We start from the raw sequence: 15727 nt of genomic DNA, 5'->3' as shown, positions 1-15727 counted from the left end.
CAGGCCAAGCTGGAAGTGCCGAGGCCCAGACGACCATTGCTGCCCCGGCGGTCACATATCTGGTACTGGTGACATCACTGGTCTGAGCAGTTACCTAACCCACTGCTACTCGTTTCAGCACTAGATGGATCTAGGGATGCGATGCACAAACAGGTTTGCGGTAGATATCACTTTTTGTGTTCTTAATTTTACACTATAATTCCATGTCCACCCCCCCCCCCCCCCTTGAAAAATACGGAGAGAAAAGAGCTGTTTGGAAGGGGGAGGGGGTGCCGACGGGACTAGCTAGGCTCCCGCTAGGAGCTACACTGTGGCCACATCGCTGACCCGCATCACATGTGCTTTGCCTGGAGCCACATCTACTGAGGCAGCCCGGCAGAAAACCCCCCAACAGCTTGGCCCTGGTCTGAGGACTGGTGGTTGGGGACCCCTGGTCTATGGGGTTTCCGGTCAGGGGTCCCCAAGCAGACCCTCGACCGCAGATGTGAACCTAGAATTAGATTTTCAGAGTGCAGCTCCCAGTAACATTTTACATATTGTGAGTTACACTGTTTACTTGCTGTTACATTTTGTATATGGCGAGTGCAGGTACTGCAGCTTTGTCCCATTGAAGTCTATAGGACATTGTTGCAACATCTACACTTACCACTACAGTTAGGGGGCGCTCACACTACCGTGCTGTCCACCCTGGGGTTTCCGTCCTAAACCCTGGAGAAACTGGACAGGGGATGGCTTGCCGGTAGTTACCTTTAAAAATGAATGGGTTTTAAAGATGACTTCCGGCAAGCTGTCCCCTGACCAGGGGGCGTTCACACTACAGCGACGGTAGTGTGAATGCCCCCTTAACCCTGAGACAGAGCGAAGCAGCTTGTGGTATGTAGACATTACTGGGCGTTTTGCTGTCTTGGTACAGGTGATTTGTGGGGGCCCCGGGTGTCAGATTGATAAGGATGAACCATCAATACTAGAATCTGGAGAATCCCTTTAACACGCAGCTAGATGGCCATCACGTCATCCGTTGGCACGTCATATATCCTTATTGTTAAAGCCTTCGCTCCAGAATACAATGACTGACGCCTGGGTGAATAAAGTAAAATCTTCTTGACATGAGTAAAATCCAGTAACATAGAATAAGATCAGGCTGATGTCACCCGGGGAGGAAGGAGGGGATTTATTTAGAAAAAGCAGTTCAGTACAGCGATGACCCGGTCCAGCATCAGGTGGCTTTCTCCTTATGCCGTGGCTCAGTCTCTTGCTCGTACTCTATCTCCACATAAGCCCTCTTCCGTCTGGCCGGTCCTTTCAGCGGCGTCTTGCCCTTAGATTTTCCTTTTGAGGTCTTTGCTGTTTCTTCTTCCTCTGATGACTCTTCTTCACTGGATTCCTTCTCCTCGTCGCTGCCCAATTTATCCATATCCTGCAAAGAAAGATAGACGTGAACAAAGTAGATTGAAAAAGATATTCCCAGACAATAAGAGCTGTTTTGTCCTATGCACAGATTATAAAACCAACGTACGGCGCATATGAGACATCTACAAGGGAGAGGGAGACGTCTCTGCTAGGATAGAGCTTTACGTGTAATACATAATGCTCATTACAAGATGGACGTTTTACATCATGTTCCAGAGGTAAGAAGCAGATGCCTGCTCAACAGTGTGCAATATTCTGCTGATAAAGTGCTCCCCCTACAGGGCAAATGGAACTCTTACAACTGATATTTCTTTACAACTCAAATGCTAGAATGGATTGGGTTAAATCGGGTGCCTGGTATAGTGTAAATGCAGTAGGTGGCGCTGCCTCCTGTGACTATTAGTAGGTATCCAAGTCAAATCGGGTGGGTTAGGGTTGCATATAAGGGAGGCATAGTTGGCCTCTACTTCAACAATTTAAAGGGATCCTATCATTGGATACCCTTTTTTTTCTGACTAACACGTAGGAATAGCTTTAAAGACTATTCTCCTACCTTTAGATGTCTTCTCCGCACTGCCGTTCGGTAGAAATCTCTCGCAGCACTGGGGGCATCCCCAATGCTGTGAGAGAACTCTCCAGCACTGCCTCCATCTTCTTCTGGAACGTCCTCTCCCTGCGTCGTCTTCCGTCCTGGGTTTCAATCTTCTAGGCATGCGCAAACGGCTGTGCCATCAGGCCTCGGGCAGAGCTGACTGTGCATGCACAGGGCCACAAGAAAATGGCCGCTTACACAGTAAGCTTCTGTAAGCAGCCATTTTCTTGTGGCCACTTACACAATAAGCTGGTGTAAGCAACCACACAGGGAGAGGGTTTTCCAGAAGAAGACAGAGGCGTCGCTGTAGAGTTCTCTCGCATCATTGGGGACACCCCCAGTGCTGTTTGAGTGCTGAGGGCCGTCCCCAGTGCTGCGAGAGAACTCTTTTGCATACTGAAGAAAACCGGGATTTCTACCGAATGGCGGCGCAGAGAAGACATCTAAAGGTAGGAGAAGAATAGCTTTTCTTAAGGCTATTCCTACTTGTTAGTCATAAAAAAAGGGTATCCAATGATAGGATCCCTTTAACATGCCGTGGCTCTGAGTGTGTTAGCTGTGACGGGCTGGCAGGTGGGAGCTGAGACAGCGCCACCTACTGGATCCATGACACACCTAATCTAAACCACTCCAATATAGTCTCAACCCCCTGGGCACGGTGAGGCATAGCTTTCACTCAAGGTCTGCCTATGAATCTTACCTCAAAATCACTCAGGTCACTTTCATCGACTTCATCATCTTCTACAAACTCTCTCTTGCCGCTCTCCTGAAAATAAAAAGACAGAACTTATTCCTGTGCAGAATCCCATAAGTGCCGGTCACTGTACCCTGCTCAGGACTTGGGCCAAGGGCACCGGCGTCCATTCCAAGCAGGATACGTCCAGGGACACTGTGACTAAAATAAGACCAAGATTCCGGCTCCATCTTTAGAACAGATTAAAGACAATAATCTTGGATCCTATATCTTGAGACATCACTGGATCAACACTGTAGGGTTATAGGTTGGACCTGATGGACTCATGTCTTCATCCAATCTCATGTACTATGTAACTGGTTGAAGCGGAGGTGCACATACTCACAGCTTCACTTTAACCAGTGTGCAGGGGAACATGAGCAGCGGACAGTGCAGGGAGGGGAAAATGATTTTTTATTATTCTCCTGTCCCTTCAGGTAACCCCAGGGGAGGGGGATCCATAGACATACATATAACTCCCTGGATTGCCAGGGCTAAATATGGTCACTACCACGCCTGGCAGAGAATTTCTATATAGGCATAGCACATGTGGCACACGGCGGATGTGAACAGGCAACAAGACTACAAACAGATCCCACATACTTCATCAGTTTCCTCCTCCTCATCTTCTTCAGATTCGGATTCACTCGCCGGTTCCTGCTGTTCCAAGGCTTTGTCAAAGGCTTGTATAGGGAAGTTGTAGATGTCTCCGTACTGTGAAGGAACGTTACATAAAGATGACATATCTACCCCTGGCCACCATCGATACCATCAGCTCCTCTCCCCATCCCCCATCTTACCGTTCCCTGTTTTAGACGCTCCAGCAGCTCTTTCTCTATGGCGTTGTCCAATTGAGCAGCCACCAGGGCTTTTTCCTGTGTGGAAACAATGAATATTAATGTATGACTGCTATAGGCTGCTTAAAGAGGTTTTCTAGGACATAAATATTGATGACCCGTCCTTAGGATAGGTGATCAGTGGGGATCCAACACCCAGGACACCCCCACTGATAGCCCTGTTGAAGAGGCCACAGAATACGGGTGAATGCTGTAGCCTGTTCACTGAATACCAAGCACAGCGCTATAAATAATCCTAGGGGTAGTGCTTGGTATTGCAGCTCAGTCCCATTCCATGTAATGACATAGACCATTCCATGGAACGAGACTTGTGAGCACTGCAGCTTCTTCAGAGGGCTGATCAGCAGGGGCACTGATTTGAGTGGGAGGTGGAAAATACACCAGAAGACAACGATAACCAATGGAAGTCATTGGACAAACATTTATCATTGGTTACTTTGTCTTCTGTATTAAGATATCCGGCTGCAGTAGTTTAACCCATTGTAGAAGTTGGGGTTAGCTCTGCTACATCTGTACATACACACGACATAGCACTCACCTCTCTCCGCCTTTCTCTTCTTTCCACCTTTCGGCTCAATGGCACTAGTTTACGCCTGGGAATAAAGAGAAGTTAACGTTATATGTTATAGCCGGGGCACAGTACAATAGTCTTGTCTGAGCACCGCATCCTCTTCTCAGACCATGTGATACCAAATTCATCAGTCACATGATCATCCTGCAGCTCAGTCCTATTTGAATGAATGGGACTGAGCAGCAAAGTCAAACTGTATGGCTTGAAGATCATGGGGCTCCGCAGCCCGGCCTTCAAGTATTTGAAGAGATCGAAATGTTTGATTGAGCGCTGCAGCCTCTTCAGAGAAATCCAAGCACAGCACTGTATACTTTATAGCGGCTGTACTTAAAGGGGTTGTCCAGGAAAAAATGACTTTTAGATAGAGGCCAGATTAGGCAACCCCCCCCCCAAACCCACATGACCACTGAGGTCTAAGGAAAGTGGTCACATGCGTTGAGGACTTCTGGAAAATCCCTGGGGTGCGCAGGACCAGGAATAGGGGAGTATGTTTTTTTTTTTTTTTTCGGTTTCACCTTCCCCGGCCTCCAAATTTTTTTTCCCTGACAACTGCTTTAATATCATAGCTCAGCACCATTCACTTGAAAGGAACCGAGCTGCGACCACTCCAAACAACTGGTCTACAAGAACCCCACGTGTTGGACCCCGCCGATCTTCAGTTGATGGATAGGTTATCAATTGATAAGACCGCTTTAAAACCGGCGTCCCCAGAATAACCTCACACTGGACTTACTGTCTCTTGAGAGTGAGTTTGCGGATTCGGATCAGGTACTGTGTGATCTTGGTGAACCGTTGCTTGCACTTGTGTCTGAGAAAGCGGGGCCAGTAGATCAGGTTCTCATCTATCTGCTCCAGAGCCTGCTCGTAGTTCTTGCTCAGACGTACCTAGAAGGTAAAACGTCTCAGATCAAGTCTCCGCAAGGCACAGGGCGACATGGCAAAGGTCTTGAAAGGGGTAAGGGACTTGTCTGCACTCACCCTCTCCCACATGCGTGCTGGGAATGCCGCCCTCTCTATCGTCTTCATGTACAAGTAGCAGATACCTGCGGGTAATAGACAGATGATGTCACTAATCTCCGACAGTCAGGCTATGACGTCATAGGCAGCAGTATCGGACACTTACCCTTCTCTTCTTTAATGGTGGCATACTGACTGTTAGCGAGCGGGCAGGACGAGCGGTTACACTGACCGGTGATGTTGTACTCGTTGCGGCAGAAGTTCTGAGTCTTTGTTCTAGTGAAATAGAAGGATTGGCATTACAGGGGCTACATACACTTATCCCGTACAAGGCTTCATGCAACATGGAGATTCGGTGTTTGGTGCACTGGGGGCGTTACCAGCGAACCCCCAGCACCGCTATATTCAGTGAAAACACATCCCCCATACTGTTAGTGCGGCCCCATGGATAGTCGGAGCGCTTCTATGAGACTGATGGATGCTGGACATATCTGTCAGTCTCATAGAGGAGAATTAAGCCGTGTCCACACTTACACAGGGGACTCGGGGGTCCCCATTCTCATGATCACCGGAGTTCCAGCAGTCAGTACTGACACCATATATAGTGGATAGCTGATACATGTATTAGTGGGGACACCCCTGATGTTGATGGGAAAGCTGGGGAGCAAAGCCAAGGGCCTGACACGTGAGAAGCTTCCAGGAGACGGACACTTACTTTATCTTGAAGGAGCAAAACTGTTTATTTCCCACAATATCCCAGATAACCTGCAAGGAGAGAAACACGGGAGATACAACGTAAGTAAGTGTTATATTACGTGAGCTGCACATACATTACATATACTCTAAGATATATATATATATATATATATATATATATATATATATATATATATATATATATATATGTATGTATGTACACACAGTGTGTGTGCATGCATATATCGATCTATAGCTAAAAAAACACGAATATACATTCATAGATTACATGAGCAATATATACTACCATGTCCTAGACAGCACCGAGCGAAGCAAGATGCTCTACCAGTATCATCACATCATGGAGCCCGGACCATACACAGATACATAGATACCACATACAAGCTATATGTATATTAGACTACAATACACAGATACATACACCATGAGCTACCCTTACATAGATTCCATGAGCTATATACATTAGATATGCTGATTCCACCAGCTACATAAGTCACATGATCTACATACTACATGTCCCTTATATACATTACATATAAATCACATGATCTATACATACATGTCCCTTATATACATTACATATAAATCACATGATCTATACATACATGTCCCTTATATACATCCCATGAGCTCCAGGTTCACTCCACACCTGGGGAATCTATGGGCTGTATTCACACCTGGTGTATGTCATATGTTCTGGATCTCCGGGGGGTCTCGGACCACCAGACATACATGTATAGCTTTGGCCAACAGCAGCCATGGCTATAAAGGACTGCAACGACTTAGCCCGATCATCATTATTACATTGTATGTCCCATAAGGCAAAAAAAAGTATGTGACCCCCCCTCCCCCTCACCACAAGACAGCGTCTGATCACTAGGGAGCCCCACCACACAAGAGCACGGGGGTCCTATGTCCCCCCTCCATACAAAGTGTATGGGAGTAGTGAGGGAACACTTTGGCCCCCATACAGTGTCTGGAGCAGCACAGACAGCCCACCCCTATATCAGTGATCACACTCTTATCCACTGCCCATCTGTTATAGACACCCCCTTTAAGGCCCTGCTCTATGCATGCAGCATTCCTCCTATATAACACGATGACGTAATATAGTGACGTGTCAGTAAGCTTCCTGACCGCTGGCCACATATCAGACTCCCCCAGCCCTCTCTTACATCGTCGTGCTGCATCTCGGCGGCTCCACGTTATCCTCTCCTCCCGTACACGCGTGCAGTCTTCAGAGGGCCGCCATGTGTAAAGGTAAAAAAAAAAGGACCGACTCTCGCGAGATCCTGCGTCACTTCCGCGCGTGCGCCGGCCGGAGGGAACCTCGCTCCTTATCCAACATGGCGGCCGGCGCGTCCCATAAGTCCGTTTCATGAATAAATTAGCATATGTAATTTTTGAAATTCTTAGTGTTTGTATCTCGGTTTCTATAACGGTTACAATGTAACGCTATGCTAAGACTGGTCATGTGATAGTGTAGTGTCACGTAAGGAGTCTGATATCCGGTCGCCCTAATATTAATAAGGGGGGTCCGACACCTGGTCAATAGGGCACCCGGCAATCGGTGATCCTTCTGGTTCAAACACGTGATGAATGGGTTAGTCATGCGCCTGCGTGAAATGTGCGGCTCTTCTGTTACGACGTGGCACATTACCCTTCTGATCTTGATCCAGTAGTAATACAATGTGTAAGGCAAACTAACTTGACTGTGAGGTCATGTGACTATTAGCTTCTATTTGCTAATGGAGCCTTCTGCTATGATTCCTGTTTTGTGATCTCGCCCCCTAGTGGCTCATAGTTGCCATATATGAGGAGTTTTATAGGATGTTCAGTGGTGTCCCAGCCTTCAGTACCCAGAGATCTCCGCCTATTAGCTGTCTGAGGAGACTATAATGTACCCCCCTAATGTGTAGGGAACAGAAAAGGGGGCAATATACCGTGTCGACTAATAATATTATTGATTATCTTGGCCCCCAGACATAATTTTGGGGCCACTGAAATGACCAGTGTGTTCCTGCCAGCCCGGCATGTAATGGTGTAAACATACCGCGCCTACGCTATTGACACCACCTGTCCCTCCAATGAGAATTGTCACGCCAACCAAGTCACGTACGCCATTATGGTACTGTGCCACACACTCACTGCCGCCTCTGTATATAGTGTATATATCATTCCCTCTATGGTAAACATGCCCCACAAGGCCCAATCTCCACCTCACTCACCAAATTGTGCGAATTGGGGCGGGCTGAGGTGTCTCCATCTTGTCCCGACAAGATCGGTAACCTATGCCGGTTCTTACCTGCCGTAAATTACCGTTCTGGTGCCCGGACGTCCGACTGATGTAGTTGGTCATCAATATTAATGAGGGGTGGGTGACCCTTAGGGTTATACCGGGCCTGGAGACTTTTGATCTTTCTGGTTTAGAACCATGATGAATGGGAGATCACATGACTGTGTGATACGTGCGGCCATCTTGTTAAAGGGGTATTCCCACGTCGCATACTCACCAGTCTTCGTCGTTGTAAAATCGTGGGTTATGTAGATAACCTGTTTCCCATAGTCCAAACAGCGGCACAACAGATGGGGTATTCCTACCCCTGTGCGTGGTTTAGGACAGGTGGATTTTTAATTAATTAATTAAATTCACACTGACCCCCTCCTATAAGAAGGTAAGAGGAACCTCCTCCCCTTGTGTTAGTTATAAAGTAAATCTGATAATAAAAAAATTAATAGGGAGGGAGTCTTGTGCCGCTGTTTGGACTATGGGAAACAGGTTATCTACATAACCCACGATTCCCCCACGTCCAAACCGCGGCACAACAGATGGGGATGTAGCGAGATAACCCCTAGGGAGGGCCTCCTCGGCATACGGATGACAAAACGGATTGGCCGAAGGCAGTAGCCTCTGACCTCTGAAGGTCTAAGCGATAGTGCTTAACAAAAGTACTGTGGGACTGCCAGGTGGCAGCTGTACAAATATGCTCCAGAGATACTGAATGCTTTTCCGCCCAGGAGGTGGACATCGCCCTAGTGGAATGGGCTTTAACAAATTCAGGGGGAGTAAGACCCTGATAAACAAAGGTTAACCTTATCGCCTCCTTGATCCACCTAGCTAGTGTGGGTTTTGAGGCTTTCAACCCCTTGGAGAGCCCAAAGAAAGAAACCAGAAGGTTTTCTTCCCTTCTGAAGTTGCTTGTCCGCTCTAGGTAGCTACGTAAGCATCTTACGATGTCAAGAGTATGCCACTTCTCCTCCTCAGGAGAGGATGGAGAAGGAAAAAACATAGGCAGGGAGATGACTTGATTTAAGTTGGCATACGACGGGACTTTAGGTAAAAATCCCGGTAAAAACCTCAATTGGACCCGGTCAGGATAAAAAACTGTGTAGGGTTCATGGGCAGATAGAGCCTGTAGTTCCCCCACCAGTTTAGCTGACGTGACAGCTAAAAGGAAAGACACCTTTAAGGACAAAAATTTTAAGTCCACTTCTTGCAAAAGGGTGGGTTACAAAGTCCTAATAGGACGGTGGAGAGGTCCCATTGGGGAACTGGGGACCTTGTGGGAGGTCTTAATCTGGTTGCCCCTTTAAGAAACCGGGATATGAAGGTGTCCTGGGTCAGACGCCTATTTAGACAAGCTGATAAGGCAGCTATATGTACTTTCAGAGTGGCCGGTGTTAGGCCCTTATCCAAGCCATCCTGCAGGAATTCCAAAATGGTCTGAATGGAAGGACTATCATGAGGTACCCGTTTCTTTGTACACCAGGTCTTGAAGATATTAAAGATCCTGCGGTAGGCCTGGTTAGTGGCTGGAGCTCTAGAGTGAGCTATGGTATTCCTGATGGCTGTGGGTAGCAAGTCTAGTCCAGGTATGGACCGGTCAACTTCCAGGCTGTCAAGTTGAACCTGTTGAGGTCCTGGCATATTCTGGCACCCTGAGTGACCAGGTTGTGCCGTGGGGGGAGCCTCCAATATATCCCTCGACTCATCTGAATGAGCTGGGTAAACCATGCCCTCTTTGGCCAAAATGGGATTATTGCAATCACAGATGCCTGGTCCTGTCTGACTTTCATCAATACCCTTGGTATCATGGAAAGTGGAGGGAATATATACGCCAGCCTGAACCTCCATGGAATCGACAGGGCATCCACTGCCAGGGGATTGTCCTCCAGATAGAGGGAGCAGAATTTCTCCACCTTGGCATTGTATCTGGTGGCCATCAGGTCCACCTCCGGAATTCCCCACATCTCTGTTATTTGGTGAAATACTTCTGTGTTTAGGGACCACTCGCCTGACACCGTCAGACCCCGGCTCAGCTGGTCCGCTATCACATTCAAGGCTCCCTTGATGTGAACTGCCATGAGATGGGTAAGATTCTTCTCTGCCCAGGAGAAAATTAGCTCTGTCTCTCTCAGAAGGGCGAGTGACCGGGTTCCTCCCTGCTTGTTCAGGTAGAGGACTGCGGTTGAATTGTCTGACCGCACCTTCACTGCCCTGCCACAAAGGGAGGGGGCAAAATGTAGAAGTGCCAGGTAGATGGCTCTGATTTCGCGCCAATTGGAAGACTTGGTCCTTTCTGACCGATTCCACGTCCCTCTTGCATACATCTCGCCTAGATGGGCTCCCCAACCGGTAAGAGATGCATCCGTTGTCAACAGGATCCAGACCGGCTGGACCGTGGACCTTCCGTCTTTTAGATGGATCCACCATCTGAGTGATCGACGGGTATTGAGGGATAGATGGATACGTGAATCCAGACTCAGAGGGCTGCGGTTCCACTTCCTGAGGACCTCGCTCTGAAGAGGGCGCATATGCCACATTGCCCAAGGAACTGCCTCCACAGAGGCGGACATAAGACCCAGTACTTTCATGGCCGTACGGATCGAAACCTGGCGTCTCTGACAGAGCTGTCTGACAGCTACTCTGATCTTCTCTTTCCTCTGGTGAGGAAGAGATACTGACATCTGGACAGAATCCAACACGAACCCCAGAAAATTTTTCTTTGTAGAGGGTTCCACGTCCGACTTGTCCCAATTTATTATCCATCCGAGGCTCTGTAAAAACCTGGTGGCGACGTGCATGTGATTCTTTAGCAACTCCACTGAGTGCGCCTTTAGCAGCCAATCGTCCAAGTACGGGACTATAAATAGCCCTTGAAGCCTGAGGCAAGCAGCGATCGGTGCTATGACCTTTGTGAAGACATAGGGTGCCGTGGTGATACCGAACGGCAGAGCCGCAAACTGGAAGTGACACAGCTGGCCGTGCATTCGAACGGCTATCCTCAGATATTTCTTGTGAGTTGGAGCTATTGGGATGTGAAGGTAGGCATCCTTGAGGTCCAACGTGGCGAGAACATCGCCGGGCTGGAGAAAGGAGGTCACAGACTTTATTGTTTCCATCCAGAAGTGCAACTTGCGGATAAACTGGTTCAGAAACCTGAGGTCGATTATCATCCTCCAGCCTCCTGATGCTTTTGGCACCAGGAAGACTGGAGAGTATACGCCTGCACCTCTTCCTTCCATCGGGACTGGTTCCAGGGCCTCTTTGTCTAGATACTCCTGAATCATTCCTTCCAGACTCGCTTGCTTTTGCCTTGAAAAAGAGCGGGTTGCGATATACCTGGCGGGGGGAATAGACATGAAATCTATGTGATAACCGTGTTGAATTAGTTGTAGGACCCAAGGGTCCTGGATGTTTTGGCGCCAGGCTGGAAGGAACTTTAGTAGGTGCCCTCCAACAGGTGGGGATCTCTCCCTTGGAGGGGAACCATGATTGTCAAAAGGAGGGCTTCTTTGGCCCCTCCTTGGAAAAACGGCGGCCAGATCCTCTGGACTGAAAGCCTGACCTTCTATATTGCGGCCTGGATGATGATTGGCGCTGGGAGCCTCTGCCACGGGATGATGTTCCTGGTCTGCTTCCATAAGGCTGCGGAAGGGATTTCCCCTTACTGTCAGCCAGGCCCTCCATAATATCATCCAGCTGTTTCCCAAACAGTCTTCCTGGCTCAAACGGGAGGGCACAGAGGTTATACTTGGAGGCATTATCAACCTTCCATGGCGTCAACCAGAGAGGTCTTCTGGCAGCTGCCGATAAGGCGATACCTTTTGCGGCCGCCTTCACCTGGTAAGTGGCTGCCTCCGCCAGGAACTCAGAAGCCAGAGATAGAGACGAAAATTATTTCAGGAGGTCATCCCTAGGAACCCCGTCATCAATGTCTCGCTGTAACCTTGCCAGATTTGCTTGCAGCTGGTTACAGACCTCAGAGGAGGCTATGCCAATGGAAGCCTGCGAGGCTGCGGCTGTGTGAATGCGCCTCAGAATGCATTCGGCACGTCTGTCCATGGCATCCGGCAGATTTGATCCATCCTCCGATGGCACTACGTTGCGCCGGGAAAGCTTGGCTACTGCGAAGTCAACCTTTGGCGGTGACATCCAGCTGGCATGGGCACTTTCCTCCAGGGGGAACATCTGTTTAAATCTCTTAGATTGAAAAAACGGCTTTTCCGGACACTTCCACTCAGCTTTCATAGCATTGGCCAGGGCGGGCTCCACTTGGAAGGTCCTAGACCTTCTATAGGTGGAGTCTGAGGCTTCCCCCTCGTCAACATCACGCCCGCCTGGGTGGATGGACTTGAGGAGTTTCTGCATTTTTTCCACGGGAAAGGCAGCTCTGGACATCTCAGGCTCCTCATCCAAAGAAGCATCCACGGTATTAGAGCCTTCCTCTGAAGGATATGCAAAGGGCCGTGGTTCCCTGCGAGGTCTCTTAGCCGAGCTGACAAAGGCCTCCTTCATCTCCAGCATGGAGTCAGTGACGAATTCTTTCACCCACGCGACCATGTCACGGAGCGCGGGTTCTTCAGGCGGAGGGGCCCGACACTGGCGACACCTGTTAAACTCATATCCGTCAGGCAATGGAATGTCGCAATCTCTGCAGGCAAGATGCCTGCGCTTGGATGACCCCTTACGCCTGGGAGGCTCATCCTCTTTGGGAGAGGAAGACATAAAACTAAGTATTTCAAGCAAAAAAACACCATAGCCTAGCTAGGGTTAATAGTACCGTAGTAATAAGTGCAAGTCCTTAGAACACAAGGTAAGAAGGAAAAACACAAGGACGCTAGAAGCAGCGGAGCTTGGTCCGATCAAACAGAGCAAGCACTGTAACCTTGAGCCGTCAAGACTTAAATACCTAAGGAGGAAGGGGAGGAGGAGGAGGAGTGGACCACAACTCCTCCAACTCTACTCCAACTTCCCCCCTCTGGTATGCCTCTCTTTTTTTTTTTTTTCTCTTTTTTTTTTTTTCTTCTCCCCCTAAGAGGAAATTCAAGCCCCTCAGGGGTCTCCTGACAGCTTTTGGGCTGTTTTAAACTGCCCTCCCCCCCCTTGTAGGAGGGAGAGGGTTAACTCCCGGCCAGAGAGGGAATAGAGACGCCTCCCCCCCGGCTGACAGCCGGATCCCCGAAGTCCTACTGCGCATGCGCCGAGCAGCGAGGCCGCGCATGCGCAGAGAGAAAAATTGCCGGACGGACACGGGGAGCCGGAGGAGCACACGCCGGAGGGAAGGGACGCTCAGACCGGCCTAAAGCAGGAGCGAGGCAAGGTAGGAACGCTCCTGAAAGAAAAAAAGAAGCTAGGAGGTAAGAGCAACCTCCTTCCACCTGTCCTGCACACAGGACAGAAAAAAACACAAGGGGAGGAGGTTCCTCTTACCTTCTTATAGGAGGGGGTCAGTGTGAATTTAATTAAATAATTAAAAATCCACCTGTCCTAAACCACGCACAGGGGTAGGAATACCCCATCTGTTGTGCCGCGGTTTGGACGTGGGGGAATCTTCTTTCTTCCTGCTTTGTTGCGTCATTGGTGGGCGGGGTCACATATGCAAGATGCCGCTGGCCCTGCGTGCGCGCTCATACACCAGTCTAGCCTTCACAATGCAAATACAGACCCGGCATCCGCCTCTCTCTATTACAGCAGATGCCGGGTCTGTATTCGCATTGTGAAGGCTAGACTGGTCTATGAGCGCGCACGCAGGGCCAGAGGTATCTATGAATACAGACCCGGCATCTGCTGTAATAGAGAGGCGGATGCCGGGGACGGTTAGATGCCAGCACAGATGCCAGCAACATCGCTATGCTTCTGCCCTGCATGAAGCCAGCAGCGTCAGGAGCGATGCTGTTATTCCGCTCCTCCGCCCCCCCCCCCCCCACTCCAGAATAACAGCATCGCTCCTGCCGCTGCTGGCTTCATGCAGGGCAGAAGCATAGCGATGTTGCTGGCATCTGTGCTGGCGTCTAACCGTCCCCGGCATCCGCCACTCTATTACAGCGGATGCCGGGTCTGTATTGGCGGACCCCCCCTCCCCCTCCCCCTCCCCCTCCCCCTCCAGGCTCTCTCCCGTGCACTTAGCCCCTCCTCCCTCCCCCCTGAGAGCAGCAGATACATCACTTGACTTATGACCAGATAAGTCAAAGGATGTGTCCCAAAAAATTAATAAAGTGATATAGTGGACACACAAAGCAGTTTTGCTGAAGCAGTGTATTTAGGAAAAGTCTTACATCCACATTAACAAACAGTATAGATAGGATCCTTGTGATGGGACAACCCCTTTAAGACTCAATAAATCTTCAGAGCTTCACCCATCTCTAGGCAGGAGCCATGGTCCGTGTATAGTCCCATCTGACCTGACAATGGACGTTTAGCTCAGCCGCCCCGCAGTCGGGCTCTATATGACTCACACATTGTATGAAGATATAATACACCCATATGTGGTCTCCATCATGTTAGTGAGTGTTCTCTGCTCCCTGGGTAATGCCGAGCCCGGAGATCTGTGATCCTTCAGGACCATGATGAATGGGAAGTCACATGGCTGTGTGAGATGTGCGGCCTTCTTGTTACAACTTTGTACATTACCCTTCTGATCCTGAACCCTTAGCGATCTGTTATTAAAAGGACGACTTGTGGGATTGTACCGAGCAGGGCTTGACCCGAATATTCTAAATTGTTAGGTCTTTATGGAAATGACACATGGAGATTCATCATGACGTTGCTTGGTGTGCCCATTAGACCTGTGATCAGGACTTATTGATGACCCCGGGTTCATGACGTCACTGTGGAGGCCCAAAAGAGGTGAAGAGACCCCAGAGTAGAATAATTTCACTCTAGGGGTTAACTAAACTTGTTCGACCCCAAACTAATCTCGAGAGGTTCGCCCTCCTCTAATTGGAAGCCATTCACATGGACCTATATTCTTGTTATAATTGAAAATGGGGAAGACTTGCAGAACTTTCCACCCATCGGTTTCAGTAGTGAAATCCCAGTTACAAGTAGAGTGGGGTGTGAAAAAGCACCAAAATTGGTGGAATTTGGTGCAAATTTTGAGATGGATTCTGCCTCAATATTAAAGCCATATGTGCCCATACCCCTTCAATTGCATTTTTTGCATCTGCATGCAGCTTGTTCATCGCTCTTTATGGACAGGTTTTATTTGTGTGTTCACCATCTTTCACCGGAGCCTCATAATGGAGCAGAAAAATGGAAATCCAAACGAAGATGCAAACATTACCATAAAAGATTCTAATAGCTGTGGCATAACTCTATGTCACCACTAGATGGCAGTGACTGCCAAATAAAACCATATAATCTGCCCATATAACACCATGTTGGAGATCTTGTCTGTAATATTTATTTAGGTGTTTAAGGATCTGCTCCTATTTGGAGGAAGTATTTAAAAAAATGTCACCATAGAAAATAAAAGCATTAAGGTTGCAATCTGACGCTAAGTTCACATCTGAGCCAGGCTGTCTGTCGTTCTGGTCTGCCAGGGGATCCAAATGATGGAGAGCTGGACTGCGAAAACAGCACGGACACCGGAAGACCCCATAGACTA

At 48.8% G+C, this 15727-nt stretch overlaps 1 protein-coding gene and 2 non-coding genes across 3 annotated transcripts; 2 read left to right on the top strand and 1 right to left on the bottom strand.

Annotated features, from left to right (window-relative positions):
• Positions 1-1103: 1103 nt before the first annotated feature.
• On the bottom strand, positions 1104-7097 carry MAK16 (MAK16 homolog). Its single transcript, XM_075276101.1, has 10 exons — positions 7013-7097; positions 5836-5885; positions 5287-5396; positions 5142-5206; positions 4897-5048; positions 4131-4185; positions 3536-3610; positions 3339-3449; positions 2703-2768; positions 1104-1417 (listed from the first exon to the last, which is right to left on the bottom strand). The coding sequence occupies exons 1-10, from the start codon at positions 7025-7027 to the stop codon at positions 1217-1219; spliced, it is 900 nt and encodes a 299-aa protein (XP_075132202.1). The 5' UTR covers positions 7028-7097; the 3' UTR covers positions 1104-1216.
• A 313-nt stretch (positions 7098-7410) lies between these two features.
• Positions 7411-7507, top strand: LOC142205438 (small nucleolar RNA U13). The gene has a single exon (XR_012716431.1). It is a non-coding gene; the product is annotated as a small nucleolar RNA U13 (small nucleolar RNA).
• Positions 7508-14671: 7164 nt separating this feature from the next.
• LOC142205439 (small nucleolar RNA U13) lies at positions 14672-14761 on the top strand. The gene has a single exon (XR_012716432.1). It is a non-coding gene; the product is annotated as a small nucleolar RNA U13 (small nucleolar RNA).
• The last annotated feature ends 966 nt before the right edge of the window (positions 14762-15727 follow it).

Source organism: Leptodactylus fuscus, chromosome 5 (genome assembly GCF_031893055.1).
Source record: "Leptodactylus fuscus isolate aLepFus1 chromosome 5, aLepFus1.hap2, whole genome shotgun sequence".
NCBI classification, from domain to species: Eukaryota; Metazoa; Chordata; class Amphibia; order Anura; family Leptodactylidae; genus Leptodactylus; species Leptodactylus fuscus.
This window is presented reverse-complemented; position numbering and strand designations above follow the sequence as displayed.

Bases quoted from the DNA above. Each gene is read 5' to 3' on its own strand.
- MAK16 (XM_075276101.1), bottom strand. The intron at 5,397-5,835 runs GTAAGTGTCCGT...CTATTTCACTAG, and splicing joins TTTTGCTCCTTCAAGATAAA to AACAAAGACTCAGAACTTCT. The intron at 4,186-4,896 runs GTAAGTCCAGTG...CTTTATTCCCAG, and splicing joins AAACTCACTCTCAAGAGACA to GCGTAAACTAGTGCCATTGA.